Source organism: Engystomops pustulosus, chromosome 1 (genome assembly GCF_040894005.1).
Source record: "Engystomops pustulosus chromosome 1, aEngPut4.maternal, whole genome shotgun sequence".
In the NCBI taxonomy this organism is placed as follows: Eukaryota; Metazoa; Chordata; class Amphibia; order Anura; family Leptodactylidae; genus Engystomops; species Engystomops pustulosus.
The window spans coordinates 272,325,507-272,348,876 of NC_092411.1; the positions used below are offsets into that span (position 1 = coordinate 272,325,507).

The window sequence follows — 23,370 nt, forward strand, 5'->3', positions numbered from 1 at the left end:
GCTTTATATGGTTATAACTTTTGAACACTGTTACTTATCAAAACGATTCTGAGATTGTTTTTTCCCCACATGTTGTACTTCATTTTAGTGGTAAATTTTGGCAGATAAGTTTTGCGTTTATTTACAAAAAAAAGAAAATGTGATGAATTTTTTGAAAAATTTGCCATTTTCGAAATTCTAAATCATCACGTTTTCAGGCAGATAGATTTACCAGCTAAATAAGTTGCTGAATAACATTTCCCATTTGTCTACTTTACATTTTCATAATTTCTGAAATATCTGGATAATTTATTTTGACGTCACGCGGCTTGCAAATAGAATATCGCTTTTCCGGATTTTCAGAATTGACTATTTTGGGGATAAATACAGTTTTGAATGAAATTTTACATATTTAGCATCAAAACCCCCTATATAACCAACCCATTTTCAAATCTGCACCCCTCAAGCTATCAGAAACAGCTTTTACGAAGATTGTTAACCCCTTGAGATCTTCATAGTAATTGAATCAAAATGGAGGTGAAATTTAGAATGGTCATATTGTTCCCTTATACGTTCATTTAGCACCAAAATTTACACATTTCCAAAATATAAAAAGAGAAAACCCACCATACAATTTGTTCTGCAATTTCTCCTGAGTACAAAGACCCCCCACATGTGGCCGTTACTTGTTTTATGGGGGCACAGCGAGGCGCAGAAGGGAAGGAGGGCGCTGCAGCTGCCAGGAATTTAGTTTCCTCATTGGCCCCTTTTGAAGGCTATAAAATTTTCGCTTTTTCGTTATTGGGGCCATGTGACGGCATTTTTTTTGCGGGATGAGATGCTTTTTCCATTGTTACCATTTTGGGGTTGGTATCACCTATTGTTGAAAATTTAGGAACTTTTTTTGAGGGCAGGAGTAGAAAAGCATCAATTCTGTACTGGATTTTTGACTTTTTTTTTTTTGGTGTTCACCGTATAGACTAATAGTCATGTTAGCTTTATTCTATGGGTTGATACGATTACGGGGATACCAGACTTGAATATATTTTCTTACATTTTACTAAATTTGTCAAACAAAACCCTAATGTGGGGAAAAATCTATAATTTTTGTATTGCCATCTTCCAAGTGGCATAACTTTGTTACGTTTTTGGCTACGGAGCTGGTTGATGGCTTGTTTTTTGCGGGACATGTTGTACTTTGCACCAGTATCATGTCTGAGTACATATGGTTTTTTGGTCGCATTTTATATCATTTTTTGTGGGATTGAAAAGGTAAAAATCATAATTTTTGGAGGGTTTATAACAGTTTTTTTTTACGGCGTTTATCGTGGGGGTTCAATAATGATTTACTTTTATTCTACGGGTTGTTACGGACGCGGTGATACTATATATGTGGGGTTTGTGTTATGATTTAGACTTTTTTTTTGAGTTATATGTCTCTTTATATGTTTTGGGGGTTTGGGGCATTTTTAGTGATTTATGACTTTATTTTTTTATTGAATAACTTTTTTTTTTACTTTTTCACTTTTATACCATGGGACATGAAGAAGCAATCTTCTGATTGCTTCTTCATGATAATATTCTGCAATACTCATGTATTGCAGAGTATTATCAGTGTCAGCCTATACACTTGCATAGGCTGGCACTTTGCCAGTAAGATGACGTCACAGACGCCATCTTACTGGCAATTCTTGCTAGTAACTCTGGGGTCCAGATCGGACCCCAGAGTTACTATAGCAACGATCGGCGCCCCCCGAAAACGGTTCGGGGGGGCCGATCGTGGGGGAAAGACCCCCCAGATACTTGTTAGATGCCGCGGTCGCGCTGACCGCGGCATCTAACGGGTTAAGCACCCGCGATCGGAGACAACTCCGATCGCGGGTGTTACACTGGGGTGCCGGCTATTAGTTACAGCCGGCACCCCGTGTTTCCCGATGCCGGTTCGGCTCTGATCCAGAGCCGAGCCGGCATAGGAGCCGTGGCGGATATATCCGCCACTGAGCGCTAAGTCACTGCGCTCCGTGGCGGATATATCCGCCGCGGAGCGCGAAGGGGTTAAAGTAGGTTTAGGTTGAAGTTCACTGCCCGTCATTGTCATAGCGCAATGAGACATTGGCAAAGATATATCATCATATACCTGTGCTATATTTATTCATGTATTGACTCGGCAAGCAAGAAGAGGAGCCGCGATGACATCGGGGCCACCGGAGGGTGAGTAAATAAGTTTTTGTTTTTTTAAATTCTGGGCTGGGCTGTATACTACTGGGGGGCAGGCTGGCTATATACTTGGCTGGGTCTGTGACCAATGCATTTCCCACCCTCTGCTTATACTCGAGTCAATAGGTTTTCCCAGTTTTTGGTGGTAAAATAAGGGGTCTCTGCTTATACTCGAGTATATACGGTAATATAGTTCTAGTGCGGATGTTCAGTCAGCAGAGGGAACGTCTTTGCACTATGTTTCTATATAATGCAGGGACTTCCATACTCTGTGTGCAGCCTGTGGGATCGCGCCACCATACAGCACATTTACACTGGCTGCACACATTCGTGTGAATCAGCACTAAGTTTGCACAAAAAAAAAAATCTTGCACAAGTATTTACGCCACTTTTGTGTCACAACTGCACTTTGTCTTACACGCTTGAAATCTGTGCACCTAAAGAGGCGTGGTAATGCTCAGTCGGAGTTTACGCCACATTTAATACTAAGCTCCAACACAGTTATGTCACAACTGCATGAAGTGCATCAAGAAACCAACAAACAGGTGCAACTGTGTGCACATCCTGCAAATGGACCTGAATAACTAAGAGCATGCAACTACTGGATTATCTGGCGCACTGCACTAAGGCAATTTACACCTATTTTCATAAATTTGGGCCATTGTGTGCTAACCGTACCATTCCAATGAACAATTGACTTCTATGGAGACTGATCTGGCCTTACTCGTGACAATGTAAGCAAAATTTTAATGACCAACCTCATCTTTGTGCTTCTGGCAGAACACCAAAAACTGGTTCACAGCGTCTCCCTTTCGGCCTCTTGAGTTATGCCCTCCAGATTTCCTTTTCGGCGGCGGCGGTGGCGACGTTATGCCACCTTTCGACTCTGAGCTTGTAGTGGTTTTCCAATCGGGGTCAGTGTCTTGACAGCTAGAAGATGACTGCCTGGACACCCTCCTCCTCTTGCTGGGCACCTCATCTTTCTTGGGGCTCTCAGGGGGCTCATCCTCTTCATCCTCCTCAAAGGACTCCACAGGGATATCCACTTCCCCACCTACTTTAGGATTAAGATGGGGACGGTCCTTGATGTATATAAAAGTAAATTTCTCCTTCCTCTCCTCTCTGGACATGGATATGGCTTCCTTCACTTGCTCCATACCTACATCCCATTGGGTTTTAAGTTTCCCAGTTATTGGCTTCAGAAGCTGCAAAGACAAAAAGAAGTGTTAAGGACGAGTTTACTTGTAAAAAGAGGTTTGCGGATGCCCGAGCGGATAGTGACGCACCTTGAGCTTTTCAGCTTTGGGCGCTTGTTTTGCGCTCTCTTGGCAGAGGTGATCATACTCATGTTCTCCTTTGAATGGCACTAAACTCTTCTCAAATATCCAAGCTCTCTCGGGTGCATTGCCAAAAAATTGCACATGGTATTGACGGATGCTCTTTTTTTGCCCTAAAGAATTAAAAGTATGTAAAGGTCACATACAAATCATTCATAAAAGGTATAAAACAGAAACAGTGCAACGGATGGCGTGCCCAGTGTGAATATCATCTGGTGTAGTGACGTGATACGTCAACCCTCACGTCATTGAATGGGGAATGTAATTTGTGGGCATGGGCAGCAAATTTAGTCTGTGCTAGGATAGGACTAGGGATCCGGCACGTTGAGAAGTAGTCAGATCAATTCTCATCTTGTCCTGCCTATAGGTAGATAACTTGTTAGTCAAAGTCTGACCCATAGAAGAGCATCAAAAAAATTGTCTCCCATACGGATAGAGCACATTCTGACTATAACCATTTGGCCATAACTAGGTGGCTACCTATGGGTTGTCATAGATAAGACCGTTCCAAAGAGCATTTTGCTTACAATACTCTCCACAACAGCTAAATCGCCTCAAGGGCAACCGTATTCGCCGATATAACATTGGGTCAGTTACAGTGACTGACCTAACGAATACTATACCAACTATTTATACATACTAATCATAAAATATTAGTTAAAAGTAACTGGAAGCTTAAAGACATATTGTTGCGGGTCTGAACACTGAACATAAACCTAAACTGACAATGTCCTCCCTATTGTTCCTGTACAAGTTGTCCTATTATAGTAAATGACAGTCTAGCTCCTTTTCCCCATGAATAGGTTACGGGACATAACTGAACCAAACAAACATTTAGGGAATATTGAATTGTACCTTTTATCTTGGTGTGGCTGTGCAGAATAGGATCAGATGTCACCATACACGGCCACCATGGATAGCCCGACACTTTGGACCACACCAGGTCACCAACTGAGAATTTGGTTTCTTCATGTTCTGGGGGATTGGAGGGGTCTAAAGCCTGAGCAGACTGTGGGAAGAAAAGAAAATTACAATAAGACTAAAAAGCGCACCTTGTCCTGTGCAAACATTGTGCAGGGACAATCAGCTCGATGTTCAGTTATTGCATATCCTGATGATGGGGGCTAACTGGTCACTGGATAGTGCCCCGATTCCCTGGGACACTAAATGCATCATTACTTTTACCCATCCAAATACACAAGGTAATGCACATATTCCTTCGGTAATACTACATTTTCCCCTACAGGACCCCAAGCCATTTTCTTCCGTCTCATAGTGAATAGCAGGCAGCCATTATGACACGAACGCTGTCCTGCCTTCTATTACCTGCTTCCTTCATTTTGATTTTAGTGAATAGATTGGTAGAGGCCAACAAGTGTCCAGCACAGTATTCACATCTATTTCCTTCTGTCCCACAGAAGTGGATAAACCACAGGCATGTGGAGCAGTGTTTTTACACACGAAAGACCACCTACTCATCGCTGCTGCTACAATATGCAATTTGCGAGTTATTAGTTTCATTAGCATTAAAAGTTATATGGAAATTCATGTGAAACAGTTATGTTGTAACCAGTATCCGACAACATCCACTTTATGGCTAGTCGTGCTCCAAGAGAAGGAATTTTACAATAATAAAATCCAAATTACCTTTTCTTGAGGGGATTCTTCAGGGCTCGACTTCTCTAGGTTTTCATCACTCAGTTTCGTTTCCTCATTTGCCTCAAACTTTATACTTTTCCTCTTCCTTCCTCTTTTCCCCTTAGTCTCAGGCTCCTGGGGTTTTGGAGCTTCTTCCCCTTGTTCGCCACATATAGAAGATTCGAACAGGGGTTTCCCATTCATGTAGGTCTTGGTGATTTTGAGCTTTATCTCTGGGGATCCGTTCTTGGTTGGCGTTGTGTTGGGAGGGGTCTCAATGCCTTGAATTTCAGGGGCGTCAATGCGCACTTTGGCTTCTTGAGCTCCCGATTCCCCGTTGAACACCCGAGACGTCAGATCCTTCAGTTTGTCCGTCGGAAGGAAAGGTAATGCATCATGGCCGTTAAGCTTCTGTATAACCCCCTCTTGTATGGTAGTGGAAATCTGTGCCCTGCCTAGGAAAACCGAGCACTCACGGCTCACTTCTGGAGGCGAGGGCTTCACAGCCGGATTGGGAATGATGTGAGGAACTTGCTTCATTGTGCTCAATTCTGTTATCTTCTATACAGAACTTCAAGTAGTTGTCCAGCCTCAAGCCACTGGAAAACAAAAGGCAAAACCTAATCAGAAGTAACCTAAAACATGCTTTTCTTTGTTCCAATAGTAGAAGGTTCTCAACTGTAACCCCCAAAACAGGGGAATTCCCCACTAACTTAGGCTGCTTACACATACACAAACATATGCTACGTCCAGACGTTTCCCGGGAGAGAGGGAGACGTGCTGCCAAAACGTACGTCCGGCAAAAGATAAAGCAAGCTCTATCTTTTTTCCAGCGACGGCATGTGCTCACCGTACCATGCTGTGCACAATCCACTTCTATGGCGGCCGTGTACTAGGTGCAACAAGCCTCCATATATGTGCGTGTCAGAAAATGGGGCCTTATTCACAGATCCCCTGAGGCTCTGTAGATCCCAGCAATAAAATCCTAACACAGGTGGTTGCATCATGGCAGCTCCTGTGAGGTAGGGAGGTGAAGAGGGGCTCCCCTAGAGAACACATGTGACCCTTTAAACGTCTCTATTATAGTAATATTCACAACGTTCTAATTAAATCGAATGGGATGGCCGGTCAAGCATTCAGGAGTGCCAGAATTTATGAACACAGCGCTCAAGGGTATCTGTTCAAGAGAACCGCAGAGATACACAAGCCTCGTGCTCGGCAATTTCTGACACACGTCCAACCTGCTGCTCCATCAATAAGCGAGAGCAGGACCCCTGTTCTCGTGATCACTGTGGAGTAACTGCAACAATCTGATTTGTATCCCTATGCTGCTTCTGGCCAGGTCTCAGAAAGACAAGGGGATCTGCACCCCCAACACATGGCCAGCTGAAGGCTGTGACATTTACCATGATTCAAGTGACCCTCCACCCACAATGCAAACATATGTGACAACATGAATAATCGACATACAATTTGCCCCTGTTGCATTACCCCCCTCCCCTATAATGTCACTCCCTACTGAGACAGATGCAATAAATAAGGTGAATGGATCATAGGGTCTTCCAGAGCAGAACAGGGGGCACCAGGACTACTAATGCATACCATTTTTTTTTGCCTGGATGGAGGATTCCTTTAAGACCCAAAATGGCTTTAAGCTGCAGAAAACCCTCAAACACAACGTGTATATACATATAAAAATGGGAGGATTACTTGACATCTGTCACCTACTGATTAAAATGTCCACGTCACAACCAAAACCTAAACAAGCCCAGTCTGCAGCCACATCATTTTAGGGAATTCTAGAATGCTGCAATATGGCTGACTACAGGGAAAACCGAGCCGAGCAGAAGCGGCCGCACAATTAGGATCAGTACGGCGGAGATAATGTAATGCAGACTCCTGATTAAAGCTCCACATAAAAGACACAAATAATCAAATGCAAATTCACATTAGCCCAAAAAAAAAAAAAAAAAAAAACCCCCAGCTCATAACGCTGGCGCCGCAGAATACGCACAGCCTGGGAGGAGCAGCGGACCCGATACTGACAGGAGGGTACTGGATCGCTTTTCGCAGTGAATTATTATGTGCAAAATATTTTGTGAGCTATTAATATAGATGGGATGTAAACGCGCTGAGATAGTTTACAAAATGTTTCCACAGCAGAGGAACATCGCTAGCAGTGAGTCACTGGATGGCACGCCGGGCATACAAAGGAGCTGCCATCACTACCTACATCTATCAGCCACAAAACATAACATACGGCGTGACTAAACCGCGCAAATCGCCGCTTCTACGACTTCTCAGGGGCGTCACCTTCATCAAATCATTTACATGAACGGGCTGGGCATGTCTGCCTGCTCTACCCTAGAAAGGGGATAGTGACATAAGAGGATGAGGGGAGTAGCTGTGACAATTTCTATGACTGCATAGCCAACAGAAATAGTCTTGAGATTCGAAGCTGATACAGAACAATCTCTATGTGACATATTCTATGGAGGTATCCTCTACAAGGCAGAGATGGCAATAGCAGTGTGAATGAGGATCAACCACAGATGACATCCTATATATAGACCGATAAACACCGCATAGGACAGGTCATGAATATCAGATCACCAGTGTCTAGTACTCACTCGTCAGGCCCCAAAAAGTGAGAACAGTAGCGGCCCAGGCCAGGGAGGCAGCATAACTGTGGGGGGTTCTGGGTGATGTACCCCTTATAGCTGATAAGCTAAACTTCCCATTCATGCAATACCAATATAGTGAAGCTATAATATTTTTAGACCTGAAACTTGGTTGGGTCTAGACATTAAAACATTTATTTAGCTAAACAAATGGCTTTCTTGACCCAGGAGGACAGGACAGGACAAAGAAACAGGACAAAGTAATCAGACCAATGGTGTGAAAGTCTGACAAATGTGTTCAAAACTTCCTAAATCTTCTAACAAGACATAATATGAACGCGGCTCATCTGGACTACGCTGTGTTTAGGGACGGGAAGAGTTGTCATATTGACAAAGCTAGGTTTTTGGCCTGTAACTTCACCTTTTAGGTAGGGCTATTAAAGACAACAATGGTCTCTGTAACATGATCACCTTGTGACCCCTATAAACCCTTAATCTGGAGAGTACACTGAATGGGATAGGCTATATTATAATAGTCCTGCATATCTAATAACCTTTGTTCCCCATCTGACCCATACCTGTGGCTTTGCTACAATTGTATTGAGTCAAAACACAACAAATGTTACAATTCTGTATCCTTTTCTGATGGGTTGTAAGAAATGTTAAGTCGCAGCAGGTTAAACACTGAATAATCCATAAAAAAGTAATAAAGATGCAGAAACTGTACCAGATCTCTTCATCAAAGGCTGATAACACTAATGATCACCTTCACTCCTATCCCATAACCTGAGAGCGGATATACATTGCTAGCCCGTGCGTATAACGGGGACTCACATGACCGGCAGTTGGTGTATGGCCCAGAGGCGGTCTATGAACCTTTCATACCCTCAATATCAGAGGCCACGGTATCCATTGGTGGCATTACTGCCCATCTAGTAATTGCAAATCTGAATTCAGTCTAACCCTTACGCATGATCCCTCTCTCAACAATTTCAATAAGACTTTCTTGACCTCGCCTGTGGTGGCGCTTTAAATGCATCACTTGCCGTTTTCAGACCATCTAGTGACAAGTCCACAAACAAAGCCAAAACAAGCTTACAACACATACGTCCAATGATACATGGCAATATATTCTGTGAACGATGAACAATAATAACTACTGCTGATTATTACAGCTTCAAAAGAGCAAAACTACTGAGAATGTGCAGCCACCAACCGTGGACACACTTGTACAGATGTATGGATAACAGATATAAGATCACCACAGTCACTGTGCCTGGATCTATGAGTAAGTGCCCCTGGGCTATTATGCATGATATTCGTTAAAGGGAACGTGTCATCAGCAATTGGCCTAGTAAACCGCTACTAGTAAATTGTCAGGCAGTGCAACAGCTTCTAGTTTTTGTTTCTTTCATTCCCAAGTAATGTGGCCACTTCCAAAAAAAAAAAATATACTTTGAAGTGAAATGTAAATTTGTTGTATAAAGTTAAGGATTCGGAGAGTTTAACACTGAAGTCAAGGTCAAGAGCTCTGAACGTCTCCTCCCCTGTGATTGACGTTGTGCAGCAGACTTCAGAAGATCTGGTTAGTGATATCTCTGGATGTAGGACCATCAATTACAGCGAGTGCTTGACTTTGGTGCTAAAACTCCCAGACTTTGAAGTGTGATGTAAGTTGGTACTATAAAGTCATGGAGGCAGAGGTTTAGCACCAAAGTCAAGCTCCACTACATCCAGAGACATCACTAACCAGATCTCCTAGTGTTAAACTCTCCACCTACTTGACTTTATACAACAAATTTACATCACACTTCATAGTTGATTTTTTTGAACGATGCCACCACACTGGGTCATGGAAAGTCAGCTGCTGGACAATATACTGGTATCCAGTTAATTTCGGACTTCAGGTTCCCTTTCAATACGATAACACCATGCCATAAATCAGAAGCAACCAATAGCAGGAAACAGCTTTGCTTGAAATATATCCATAAATGGTCCAAAAGATCAAATATTTTGGCGTGAGACAGAAGGACCAATTATTGGAACACTTACTAAGCCAAAAATTCTAGTGCAATTACCCGAGTAGATTTCCTGCACTACGTAAAATGTTCTGAAAGAGGAACATTAGAACACGGGGACACATCAAATACAATTTATATAAAACGCAGATTTGGATAATCGCACCCAAAAATAGACCCACAAGTGACACTGGATTGCCGTCCCACACTTGCACAGTGCATACATTTTCCGATGCGGAATCAGAAGTTGTCAGGGGCAACAAAGCCCTCGGCCTGCGGGTAACCACATAAAAGCTCCTTGTACACCGACACAATATAATGAAGTGCTACTAAGGCGCATTCATATACACTGCCATGTACTCCACTCTGCTGAGCGCCTCTTATTTCTGAAGATATTCTTTAACAAACCTTCCATACAATCATGAAAAAGTTGCGTCAAGGGATTGGCCCTCAAAATACCCCTAGTGGGAGGATAGAGAAATGTATGGCCACAGTTACATACTACAGGTCTGGGCTCACCGTGTACTGAATACAGACCTGTCTTATATACTCAATTGATTCAATGAACAAAATTCGATGCGTATGCACCCATAGACTCCAGGCAAGATATAACACGCCGCCATATACATGTACCCCGAAATAACACAGAGATTCTTCCCAGTTACAATAACTATACTGTCAGGCATAAAGCAAGTTATAATACACATGTCCTTAATAACCAAACCCCCTCCTATGCCCCTTCACAAATGAATGACTACTCCTGAGTCACAGGAAAAAAGGATTAGGCCCCTCTCCTGCTCTCCCATCATGCAACACACCCGTGTAATCTGAAATCACTGAAACTCAACTAAGCATTTCCCCTGAAGCCCCCCCTATGGGAGCAGGACTGCCCTGCAGCCAGCATGACTAATAAGATGATCAACTTTCACCCCGACAAGGACTTCCAGGCATCTGCTCCTGTGTATTTTACAGGAATGCAAGGAGACAAGGTATCCGAATACTACAGATATAAAATTCGTCCGATATAAAGTGCAACCATCTGGTTGGATAGTAAAGGGTTAGAACACGCTGACTTCTACAGCTCAGTGTATTGTTTGCAGAAGCCCGAGACTCCTGGAGGAACACAGGCCCGAGGTGGCAGTCATTCAGCGAGATTACACCCTGCTCCAGGCGTCTCAAGTTATTATTCACATATGCTTTACACCAAGACTCCAGTACTAAAACCTGTGTGATACGGCACCCCCCCCAGACGTACCGAGCACAGGACACACGTATACAGGGTTATATCTTACCCCAGCGGGAGGATGCAACAAGCCATGACCCCACTGCTGACATGTGCTGCCATTATCACTACAACACTAGGACAGTGAGGAAGAGATTAGGAAGCCAGATAAACTTCCATAGGGAATCATGACATTCTCCCAAACTAAGAGAACCCAACAGCAGAGAAGGGACTGGGGCTCCCTCACCGCTGAGTAATATTGTTACTAAACACTGTGGGAATCTTCTTATATTTGCTATCCATGGCCTCCTCTGTACCTTGCACAGTGTAACAGCCTGTGATGCTGTAGCACGGAGGTGCTTTAGTAACACTCTCCAGGAGCCCTTCTGGCTCATTAGCAGAATTATAATAGCTGATTTTAGAAGGAAAGAGGGCGTGGATAACAAAAATAAGAAGATTACTCATAGATCCAGGCACCGTGACTGTGGTAATGTCCCTGGTTTATCATTGTGATTTTGATGGTAGTTTTCCTCCAAGTTCTGGTTTCAGCCAAAGTCGGGCATCAACAACAACAAAAAGGGGTACGGCATGCCTGGTACTTTTAGGGTTGGTGTCCTCTTGGAAGTTCTAGGCAGTCATGGGACCCGCATCAGCCAATGAGAGGCCTTAGTCACTTCCATTTATCAGGGGACATTACTTTGGGTCCCAGAAAACTACTGAAGCAGATCCCGTGACTCCCCAGATCTTTGGTGGAGTGCAAGCACAAAAACCCGAAGTACCGGATCACAGAAGGAACCAGAATCGGGGGTAAGTATGTGCAGATTCTCAGCTGCCCTCTAATGCCAACCAATTTTTTCCATGACCCATTGACTTGTATCGTAAACACGGGAGAATTAATACGGTTCAGACTAAGAAATGACACACAAGACCGAACCGGGCAGCACAAGGCCGGTGTAGACTGAGGCAGCAGCCATGAGCTTCAAGAGTAAAGCTGTGCCTTCAATAGCAACAATCCTAAAATATAAATGCATTTTTCATAGTCCTGCTGCTACTAACATCATATACAGGAGGTGTAACCACACGGATCTCCAGGAACAATACCCAACACTGTAATTTTGCATTGTCAATACTGCTGACGGTAATCAGCCATTGGATCCCATAAAGCAAGTGTCCGCCAAGACTCTAAATAAGCTTCAGCAATACGGAGTCCCGTGGTAGATCTCACACAAAACCGAGTCAGGTGACACCTACAACAGTTTCTGCACCTAAGTCGATCTTATGTTTTGTGATGTTTGTGTTTTTATATGTCTCAATAAAGAATGATATTTGATTATACTTTGGAGGGTTGATCCTTTATTTTCAAGTATTTAGTGGCATTTATCTATGCTTTTGGTAGCTTTTCGGTCCTCTACCAGATCTAATCTTTTTTGGTGTAACCTAAGTCGATCTTATACAACGACCTTGCCAGGTCACTTAGACGTCTCATAGCAGAAATAAGGAGGACTGCCTAGACTAAAAGCCTTTACAGCATCAATCAGGCCCTGCAGTCTCCCCATGCCAGTGCACAGAAAATGGGGTGCAACCAATCAGAACACTGCACCACAGCTAACCAAATACAGGACATGCTCTATACTAACCAATAGAAGACAACATTCTTCTCAAGGTTCTGCACAACTTTAATATGGAGGTCGCACCCCCTTCAGCGATGCAAAATACCACCACAATCAGTGTGTGCTGTGGCACAGTCACAACTAGTTATCACAGATAGCGGGACATTCACATAATCACAGTATGACATCACTGTGTACAGTGTGATGACATCACTGTCACTAGCAGGACATTCACATAGTCACTAGTATGACATCACTTTGTGCAGTGTGATGACATCACTGTCACCAGCAGGGTAAGTTCAATTTCTACCCGACAACCAGCACACACTACAAAGCTGGGTACTGCACCTCACAAGAGTGTATTCAGACACGGCAGAAATTACTGCAGAAGTTTCTGCCACAACAATCACATTCAGGTGAAGTACATGGATTTCCAGTGACAGATTCTTCAGCCCAAATCAAGTGCAACATGGCGTTTTTAGGATGTGCATGGTCATTAAAGGGAACCTGTCAGTAGATTCGAGAGACCCACAGCCAACCAGACGACTCTGCAATGGTTACCAGTTATACACGGTGGCAGGGGAGTCCGAGTATCATGTGGGTACATTCTGCACGTTCAGAGATGGATCCAAGACTCAACATCCAGTTCCAAAACTACCAAGACTGTCTCACCTGCTGAACAATGTTCTGCTGATGTAGTGGACCCAAACCATCCAACAGGTTCCCTTTAAGGCTGCGTTCACACACACTATGGTAGGCATGGCTTTTGAAACGCAATGAGGAGATGGTGACTCCCAAAACCTGTCATGTTTGGCCGGTAAACAAATCAAAACTAGAGATGAGCGGAACCAATGCTTGAGTTTGGCCTCCTGACCCAGACATATGTCCTGCCGAACGGCCAATCCGGTAAATTTGGCGCCCCTAGAAGCGGTTATGATTGGCCACAGCTAGACATTTGCTGTTCAGCAGGAAATAAGTCTGGGTCCGGCTGCCGAACCCAACCATCGGCACCGCTCATCTCTATCCAAAACATGCGTTACTGCTCACCAAACCCAAAATGTACAAGCGTAGCTCCTCCCCCGTGTACTTCAAAGGCAACATGTGAATGCAGCACAGCAACCACACGTTAAAGGGGTTTTCCACAATAAAGAAAAACCCAAAAAAATTATGTTTTTTTTCCTAATCAATGACGTCTCTGGAGAGTTCTCTCACCTCCAGATGCGTCTCGGGTCTCCAGAGTTTTGGTCCCGGCAGATCGGAAGCGATGGCAGAGCCAATCATACGAGACGTCATCACTTCCGACACTACTGATTTTATTTCTCCCATATTTAGACAAAACCTGCACCGTTCATTTTTTTGCCCCCTCAAAAACCCCCTTTAAATCCTTCTGCCGATCCTGGAAACTATCACGTGATCACAGCAGCCAATCAGAAAACCTAACAATTGGTCACGGACTTCCAGGTTTAACCACAGATCACTTCATAAACCTGCGCCCCCCCCCAGCTTTCTCACACCCCTGATCACCACATAGCACCCCCAGGACTCCCTCATCTGTCAAAGGGAAAGCAGGGTATTGATTACTATGGGGACCATATAGAGCAGTCACCCAGCTTTCTCACACCCCTGATCACCACATAGCACCCCCAGGACTCCCTCACAGACATCCGTCAATGAGAAAGCTGGGTAATGGTTACTATGGGGACCGTATAGAGCAGTCACCAAGCTTTCTCACACCCCTGAACACCACATAGCCCCCCCAGGAGTCCCTCACAGCCATCTGTCAATGGGAAAGCTGGGTAAATGGTTACTATGGGGCAGTCATCCAGCTTTCCCATTATCCTGTCTGTAGTTGGGGGGTCTAGGCTGTATATCAGACGCCAGACAGGCTGGAGATTATAGGCTTATAATGCAGCTGGCGGGCCCCGGGGTTACAGACACTACATAGCAGGGGATGTGTCTGTGGCAGGGCCCTCACTACACCTCGGGAATAGACGCACATAGACGATCCCGCCAAGTTTGAGGCCCAGCCGCACACATCCCCCCTCCCCTCCGCTGTGGGAGCGTGAAGCAACGGCGGCGGCCGGGGCACGGGCACCCGCGCGGGGCGGCCCCGGGCGCGCAGTAAGAAGCGGATAGTGACCTGTATGTGGCATCCTTCCTGACGTGCGGGGCTGAGGCGAGCGCGGCTCCTGGCTGGCAATCAATGGAGGGAGACCAAGAGAGAGAGACAGGGCACACGGCGGCGACAAGCCCCTCCCCTCATCCGAACAGAGACGCCCACCAGAGACACACGGCACGCCCACCCCTTCGCAGCTGCCCGCGGGAAAATCTCCGGCTCCTGATTGGCTGACGCGGCGCTGAGGCAGCGGCGGCACAAACCGGACAATTTCAAATCTAACGTTTGAGGGGTGTGACGTAGAGAGAAGGAGCGATGGCGGCCTGCGTCATCATCAAACACAACACCGCCATACTAGCACATTATAACATCAGTGTCCACCTGTAATCCCCTCAGCCATTATCATTAATAATACAATATCCATATTTTGAGGTGTTTTTCTTTTCCAATTTAGTCTCTGAATGAAGCACATTCACACCCACCTGTTAATGGTTGCTTCCAGCTATTGGCACAGTCAGAGTTGGCAGTGGGACCCAAACACTGTAAAATGGGGGTGTTCTTGGTTTCAGTCGGTTTTGCACTATGGAATAGGATGCATTCACACGTTACATTCTAAATGCATGCTATGAAAGCATATACAGATGGTCCCCTACTTACGAACACCCGACTTGCAGACGACCCCTATTTACAAACGGCCCTCTGGATATTCTGTATTACTGTACTTTAGCCCTAGGCTACAATAATCAGCTATAACAGTTATCACAGGCGTCTTTTATTAATATTTATTGTTACTCCTGGTTCTTATGACAATCCAACATTTTAAAAATCTAATTGTCACAAAGACCAAAAACATTCTGGCTGGGGTTACAATGATAAAATATGCAGTTCCGGCTTACATACAAACTCAACTTAAGAACAAACCTAGGGGACTGCCTGTACGTAACCCGGGGACTGCCTGTAGGTGCGTTTACACGTGGTGTTTTGGATGCAATGGAAAGACACATCCAAAACGCCACATGTGAACGCACCCTGGGTCTGCGCTTGCACATTTCCTTTTAAGAAGCAATCCTAAGGGCGATGGCACACGCACCGCTTTGTCTACGTTTGCAAACGCAGACAAAGCCGCATCCACCGGGGCGGGTCGCGGCCTGATCGCATCGGCGTTTCTATGGAAACGCCTGCGATCGGGAATGAGCCGCCGGTGTTTTGCATTAAATTAAACACTGGTGGGTAAGGCTTGGTCTGCGTTCGCAAACGCAGCCTGAATGGCACGTGTGCCAAGACCCTAAGGGTGAAGACACACATGGCGTTTTTGCACCGTTTTTGGGCCGTTTTTACTATGTGCGTTTTCAGATCGTAAAAAACGCATGCGTTAAAAAACGCATGCGTTTTTAAAAAACGCATCCGTTTTTTGAAAACGCATCCATTTTTGTCCGTTTTTAATTGCGCAAATTCGGAAAACCTGACAAAAACGCATCCGTTTTTTACGATCTGAAAACGCACTTAGTAAAAACGGCCCAAAAACGCCATGTGTGTCTTCACCCTAAGGCTGGCGACACGCGTGGCATTTTTAACCCATTTGACCCATTTTAATTAAGATAATTGGTAAAACCGTTCATAAACGCAAGCGGTTTTTAACGGACTGCTTAAAAAACGGCCCAAAAACAGGTTCAAAACCCCACGTGTGGCATAACCCTATACCTTCTCCCTTAATCACATGTCGAGGTAACGCTGTTTTTCACGCTATGGAAACGCAATGTTACCAACACAAGTAATCACAGGGAAAGCCCTAGGACTGCGTTTAAAAACACAATGAGGCTTATTTACTAAGGGTCTGCGGACCACAATTTCGTCTCGGATATTCCGACATTTTTGGGTTTTGCACGGCTGGGACGGGTATTTAGAAGGGGAGTTTGCCGCAATCGCGTCGGCTTTCATGCGACAGAAATCGGGGGCGGGCCGTCGGACGATCTGACTGATTCGGACACAAACCGCAGGATTTAAGTTTCACATTGTGTCACAAGACCAAGCACTTAGGCTGGTGCCACATGCACCGTTTTCAAACGCAGACAAAGCCTCGCATCGGCGTTTCTATGAAAACGCCTGTGATCGGGAATGAGCCGGCGGTGTTTTGCGTTAATTTAATGCAAAACACTGGCGGCTTGTTCCCGATCGCAGGCATTTCCATAGAAACGCTGATGCGATCGGGCCGCGGCCCGCCCCGGTAGGCGAGGCTTTGTCTGCGTTTGAAAACGGTGCGTGTGGCACCAGCCTTACATGCACCAGGAAGAAGAACGTGAACTCTGTCGGACCTGAGCGGGGAGCGACACATGCAGGATATCGGGCGCACAATCTTAGTGAATCGTTCCCACGTGACATATTTTAAAACACATCTAAAACAGCAAGTAGGAGGGGGTTTAGCCAAAATGCATATGCCTTTCCAATTAAATGCATGCAGGTTATTGGAAAGGCAGATGCGTTTTGGCCAAATGCAAAAACGCATGAAAAACACCACGTGGGAACTCGCTCTGAGGCCGCGTTCACACATTGCTCTTTGGTTGCGTTTTAAAACGCATTACAACAGTTGAGAGGAAATTTGCCCAATTACATCACTGTTAACATTTGCGTTTAAAAAACACATTGTTAACCCCTTAAGGACGCAGGGTTTTTCCGCTCACTTCAAAAATCCATAAATTTTTAATTTTTACGTGTACAGACCTGTGTGAGGGCTTATTTTGTGCGTAACAAATTTTACTTTCCCGTAATGTTATTTATTTTAACATGCCATGTACTGTGAAGCTGAAAAAAAATTCCAAATGTGGAAAAATTGAAAAAAAACCGCATGTGCGTCACGTTCTTGTGGGCTCAGTTTTTTCGACTTTGACTGTGCACTCAAAATAACACCTCAGCTTTATTCTTTGGTTCGGTGCGATCGCAGTGATACCAAATTTATATAGGTTTTATTGTGTTTTAATACATTTTCAAAAATTAAACGAATGTGTACAAAAAAGAAAAAAATAACTAATAACTTTTTCATACTTTGGCGCACGGAGCTGTGTGAGGTGTCATTTTTTGCGAAATGAGGCAACGTTTTCATTGCTACCATTTTGAGGTCTGTGCGACATTTTGATCATTTTTTATTTCATTTTTTATGTGATGTAAAAGGGTCCGCATTTCGGACATTTGGGCGCCATTTCCCGTCTCGGAGGTCACCGTCGGCCGTAAGTTTTTATATTTTGATAGATCGGGCATTTTGGGACGCGGCGATACCTAATATGTTTGTGATTTTTACTGTTTATTATGTTTTATATCAGTTCTAGGGAAAGGAGGGTGATTTGAATTTTTATTATTTTATTAATTTTTTTTTTTTTTAAACTTTTTTTTTTTCACTATTTCTTAGACCATCTAGGGTACATTAACCCTAGATGGTCAGATCGCTCCTATCATATACTGCAATACTTCTGTATTACAATATATGGCATTTTTGCAGGTCATTCATTACAATGAGCCACTGGCTCACTGTAACGAATCTCCAAAAGCCATGTAGCCTCGTGTCAAAAGAAGACCCGAGGCTACCATGGCAACCAATCGCCGCCCACCGATGACGTTCGGGGGTGCGGCGATCGTAAAAACGTAAACGCCGCCGTCGACTTTGTCGGCGGCAATGACAGGGTTAATAGCCGCGATCGGTGCATGCACCGACCGCGGTTATTAGCGGTGGGGGTTTTCTGCAAAATGCAAAAACCCCCACCTTTGTATGAAGAGGACTCAGCCCGTGAGCCCTCTTCATACACTCCTTATACCTCTGCGCCGTAGAGCTACGGCGCAGAGCGTTAAGGGGTTAATGCAATGTTAAAAGAGAACCCGTCAGGCAAATAACCCCCTAAACTAAATATATTTTCATAAACTGCCATTAGAGAGCATTGCCTCTATCCCTTCATTATCCCTCTACATGTCTGTAAACCTAAGCAATGAGGTCCTAAAGCTGTATGCAAATGACCTGTGAAATGTCCAATGAGTCATTAGCATATTCATGCTGTCCAGCTTATTCATGAGTTGGAGGCACAGCCACACCCCCTAGTGCTTGACTGACAGCCTGTATAATGGTGTGAGGTATAATGGTATAATGTCTCCTCCATGTGCTGCTTCCTGATGCCCCCTGCAGCCTGTGTGTGTGAGATACTTCTATACACATGACTGACAGCCTGTATAATGATGTTATGTCTCCTCCATGTGCTTCCTGGTGTTGGCGCCCCCTGCAGCCTGAGTGTATGAGATACTCCTATACACATGACTGACAGCCTGTATAATGATGTGAGGTATAAGGTGTAATGTCTCCTCCATGTGCTTCATGGTGTTGGCGCCCCCTGCAGCCTGTGTGTGTGTGAGATACTCATATACACATGACTGACAGCCTGTATAATGATGTAATGTTTCCTCCATGTGCTTCCTGGTGTTGGCGCCCCCTGCAGCCTGTGTGTATGAGATACTCCTATACACATGACTGACAGCCTGTATAATGGTGTGAGTTATAATGTCTCCTCCATGTGATTCCTGGTGCTAGCGCCCCCTGCAGCCTGTGTGTGTATGAGATACTCATATACACATGACTGACAGCCTGTATAATGATGTGAGGTATAAGGTGTAATGTCTCCTCCATGTGCTTCATGGTGTTGGCGCCCCCTGCAGCCTGTGTGTGAGATACTCCTATACACATGACTGACAGCCTGTATAATGATGTAATGTCTCCTCCATGTGCTTCCTGGTGTTGGCGCCCCCTGCAGCCTGAGTGTATGAGATACTCCTATACACATGACTGACAGCCTGTATAATGATGTGAGGTATAAGGTGTAATGTCTCCTCCATGTGCTTCATGGTGTTGGCGCCCCCTGCAGCCTGTGTGTGTGTGAGATACTCATATACACATGACTGACAGCCTGTATAATGATGTAATGTTTCCTCCATGTGCTTCCTGGTGTTGGCGCCCCCTGACAGCCTGTATAATGGTGTGAGCTATAAGGTATAATGTCTCCTCCATTACACATGACTGACATCCTGTATAATGGTGTGAGGCTGTATAATGATGTGCTTCCTGTTGCTGGCGCCCCCTACAGCCTGTGTGTGTATGAGATACACCTATACACATGACTGACAGCCTGTATAATGATGTGAGGTATAATGGTATAATGACTCCTCCATGTGCTTCCTAGTGCTGGTGGCCACGCCCCCTGCAGCCTGTGTATGTGTAATGGAGAGATACAACAGCTCCAGACAGCCACATGGCAGAACATGTCAGGTACATGTGTAGCTGATGTCTATGTATATGAGTGGATGCAGCATGTCAGCAGATGCAGCACACACACCAGCAATGCTTTACCATACAATACACACAGACATGAGCAGGGGGAGGGGAGGGGAGGGGGAACAGGGGTGACATCACTGCCTCTGACCATGTGACCAGCCTCATTTACATAATAAAGAAATTATGATTTTAGAATGATTAATGTATGAAATAACTAGATAAAGGCTGGGATGGGATCCTTGTGAGCTGCTCCAACAGGTAGAGGTGACAGAAATAGTGACACAGACCTGATGACAGGTGTCCTTCAGTACGTAACCGGGAGACTACCTGTACAGGCGGTCCCCTACTTAAGAACACCTGACTTACATCCGACCCCTAGTTACAAACGGATCTCTGGATGTTGGTAATTTACTGTACTTTAGACAATAATCAGCTGTAACAGTTATCACAGGTGTCTGTAATGAAGATTTAGTGTTACTCCTGGTTCTTATGACAATCCAACATTTTTAAAATCCAATTGTTACAGAGACCAAAAAAATTTTGACTGGGGTTACAATAATAAAGTATACAGTTCCGACTTACATCCAAATTCAACTTAAGAACAAACCTACAGAACCGATCTTGTATGTAACCTGGGGACTGCCTGTATTGCGTTTTTAAAAACGCAAAGACAAAAACGGGTGCATTTTTTAAAGCACAAATGCACCTGTTTTCATTGCTTTTGAATCTCTATGGACCCGACGATGATCGGGGAGCGTGGCCCTCGTGGGCAATAGGCCTAAGTGTCCGTGGTTGATGGTATTGATTGATTTTGATGGTATATTTCCTTTAATATGACATTTAGGAATAAACCTTACATTTATTGTAGACTCTGCCAGTACAAGCGGTCTGCAATAATGATGGCTGGCCCCATTGGCCAACCAGTGGCCTCCTCCTGACTAGTGACATCCTGTGATCAGCGGAGACCACTGATTGGCTGAGGTGGGTTCCAGCCAAGGCATCTATTTTGAATTAAGGTAAGTACACTCCCTCCCTCCCCCCCCAGACTGCATGTTAACAGTATCCCTCACCCTGTGTACGTGCTTACTCGCACCCTGTTCACACACAACATCTGGAGCGAGAAACCGTCACTTGTCCTCCCAGGTCACAGTTAGGGAGGAGCCAGACTTATGTGACGTCATCACAACACACAACAGCGGTGGTGATTGGCTGCTGTCTGTAACCGGAGTTCCGTGCCGATGTTAACTCACCGCTCGTTACCGGCTCCGGTGATCCTCTCAGATCCCGATAACAACCTCAGAGGTTACACGGACATTACTGAGCGGAGGGACACCGGCAGCTCCGTGCCCGTCTCGCGTCGCGCCATTTTGGCGGGAATACGAGAGTGGGCGTGGCCTGTGGGTATATAAGGTGTCGCCGCTGAGGGTGGAGGATGAGAACAAGTGCAGGAGCTGACAGAGCAGCCGCCAGTGATGAGCTTCTCCTTCGAGGAGGAGGCCATGTTGTCTTACAGTGCTCCTGTAGTGTCCTCCTGCTATCACACAATGCAGACACACACATTATTACATCGAATATTATATGTCCCCGATAAAAGGTGCCTGGAACTTAAAGGGATTTTCTGCTGTCATGATTGTGGACACTAAACAATAGAACCATATTGATCTGTGGGTTTTGTTTTGTGTCCCAAATGGCCCAACAAGATAAAATCTATTATTTAATTAAATATATAAAAAGAAATGTGCTGGGGTGTATTTTGAGGAACTCTTTTTTTAAAGGGATCATCCTCAAGTTCTGGAAAAACCTTGGGGAAGGGGTGCTGCTAAAAAAAACCCTCAGGGAGGTTACTGGGTCCGCTTTGGTCAGGCCTTTGGACACTGCACGGTCCAAGGAGGTCACTGATTGACCAAAATGGGTTCAAAACCTCCCCCTTAGCATGCAGCGGAGTAAGGCTACGTTCACACGAGCGTATATATGTCCCCCATACACCTCTATGGGCTCACGGCCGGTATACATTGTGTGAATGTAGCCTGAGTAAGGATTTCCAGAATTATTATCAAATGCCTTTAAACTACGAGGGCTTGATTTTTGTCGGGCAAGTTGTCGTTTTTAGTTTTACTACTAGGGCAAATGTGGATTTTTTTTCATATTTTTTTTTTATTCTGTCATTTTGGGGAGGTGAAATGATTGAAAATAAATTTGGGTACTCTTGTGGGGTTTTTTTTGTTGTATATTTGGGCAAAATAATCAATGATAAAAGCAAATTTTTGTGTTTGCTTTTCATTATAATGAATGGTTGGAGCATTATACAAGCGCTGTCACTTCGTGTGTGTCGCCCCTTTCACATAGATTGTAAGCTCTTGCGCGCAGGGCCCCTATTACTCTGCAACGTCCTCTTTTTTTTTTTTTTTTTTTTATACGTGCACAATTATCTGCGCCGCACTGCCGAATATAGTGGATTTCAAATAATTTCATTAAAATAATTAATACAGCGCCATGATGATAAACCAGGGACATTACTTATAGATCCAGGCATTCTTATTCTTATATTTGTTATCCATGGTCTCCTTCCTTCTAACGTCTACTTTTGAAATGATTCTAATTAGCCAGAAGGCCTTACCTGAGTCCCCCTGTGCTGCTGTTTCACAGGCTGTTACACTGTGCAGGAGCATCTCTCCCCTCCCACTAAGTAAGAAGAGGGAAGGGGATGATAGTGTATCAGCCTGAGAAGCTACAGCACAGGGGGGCTCTGGTAACGCCCCCTAGAGCCCTTCTGTCACATTAGCATAATTTTAAGTGTATTATAGAAGGGAGGAGGTCATGGATAACAAATATAAGAAAATACCACAGTCCCGGTGCCTGGATCCATGAGTAATGTCCCTGGTTTATCAGGATGGATACTGGTAGTAGATTTCCTTCATGTAATTTAGTTCTGGGTCTATCCTGAAGCCGCTGCAACAAAGACGATGCTTTAACCGAATCGTAGTATTAATAGCAGCCCCTCGCTGAGCCCTGGTGGGGGATCACAGGACCATTTAGAAATCTGTTTCTATATGACTGAGCCCTTCCTCGCCCTTAGAGACTGTGTGAGTAGTTTACTCATTAGTGACGTTGGACGTGGACCGCACTACAATCACCCGAATAAGGTCATGCACCAGACCGGGGTGGATTTGCATGTACTTTCGGGGTGGGTAGGTGATTTTTCATGAGTGTGTAACACACCTAGAGTAAGATTATCAGTTTAGATTACATTGTAGTGAAACCACTTCCTCCGGGGGGGGGGGGGGGGGAGCTCCGCAGGGTAATAATAGCA

At 44.7% G+C, this 23,370-nt stretch overlaps 1 protein-coding gene across 4 annotated transcripts in view; it reads right to left on the bottom strand.

The window, feature by feature from the left end:
* Nucleotides 1–21,444, bottom strand: part of NSD2 (nuclear receptor binding SET domain protein 2) — a 41,308-nt gene extending 19,864 nt beyond the window's left edge. Inside the window, exons 1-5 of one of the 4 annotated variants that reach the window (XM_072126213.1) lie at nucleotides 21,311–21,444; nucleotides 5,181–5,770; nucleotides 4,389–4,542; nucleotides 3,483–3,646; nucleotides 2,955–3,401 (exon numbers count right to left, since the gene is read on the bottom strand). In XM_072126213.1, the coding sequence (XP_071982314.1) occupies nucleotides 2,955–3,401; nucleotides 3,483–3,646; nucleotides 4,389–4,542; nucleotides 5,181–5,711 (1,296 nt within the window). In that variant the 5' untranslated portion in view covers nucleotides 5,712–5,770; nucleotides 21,311–21,444. Of the gene's footprint in view, nucleotides 1–2,954; nucleotides 3,402–3,482; nucleotides 3,647–4,388; nucleotides 4,543–5,180; nucleotides 5,771–13,854; nucleotides 14,034–14,782; nucleotides 14,955–15,240; nucleotides 15,266–21,310 lie in introns of those variants that run through there. The other 3 variants (XM_072126215.1, XM_072126214.1, XM_072126212.1) reach the window with 3 other exon arrangements.
* Nucleotides 21,445–23,370: the final 1,926 nt, after the last annotated feature.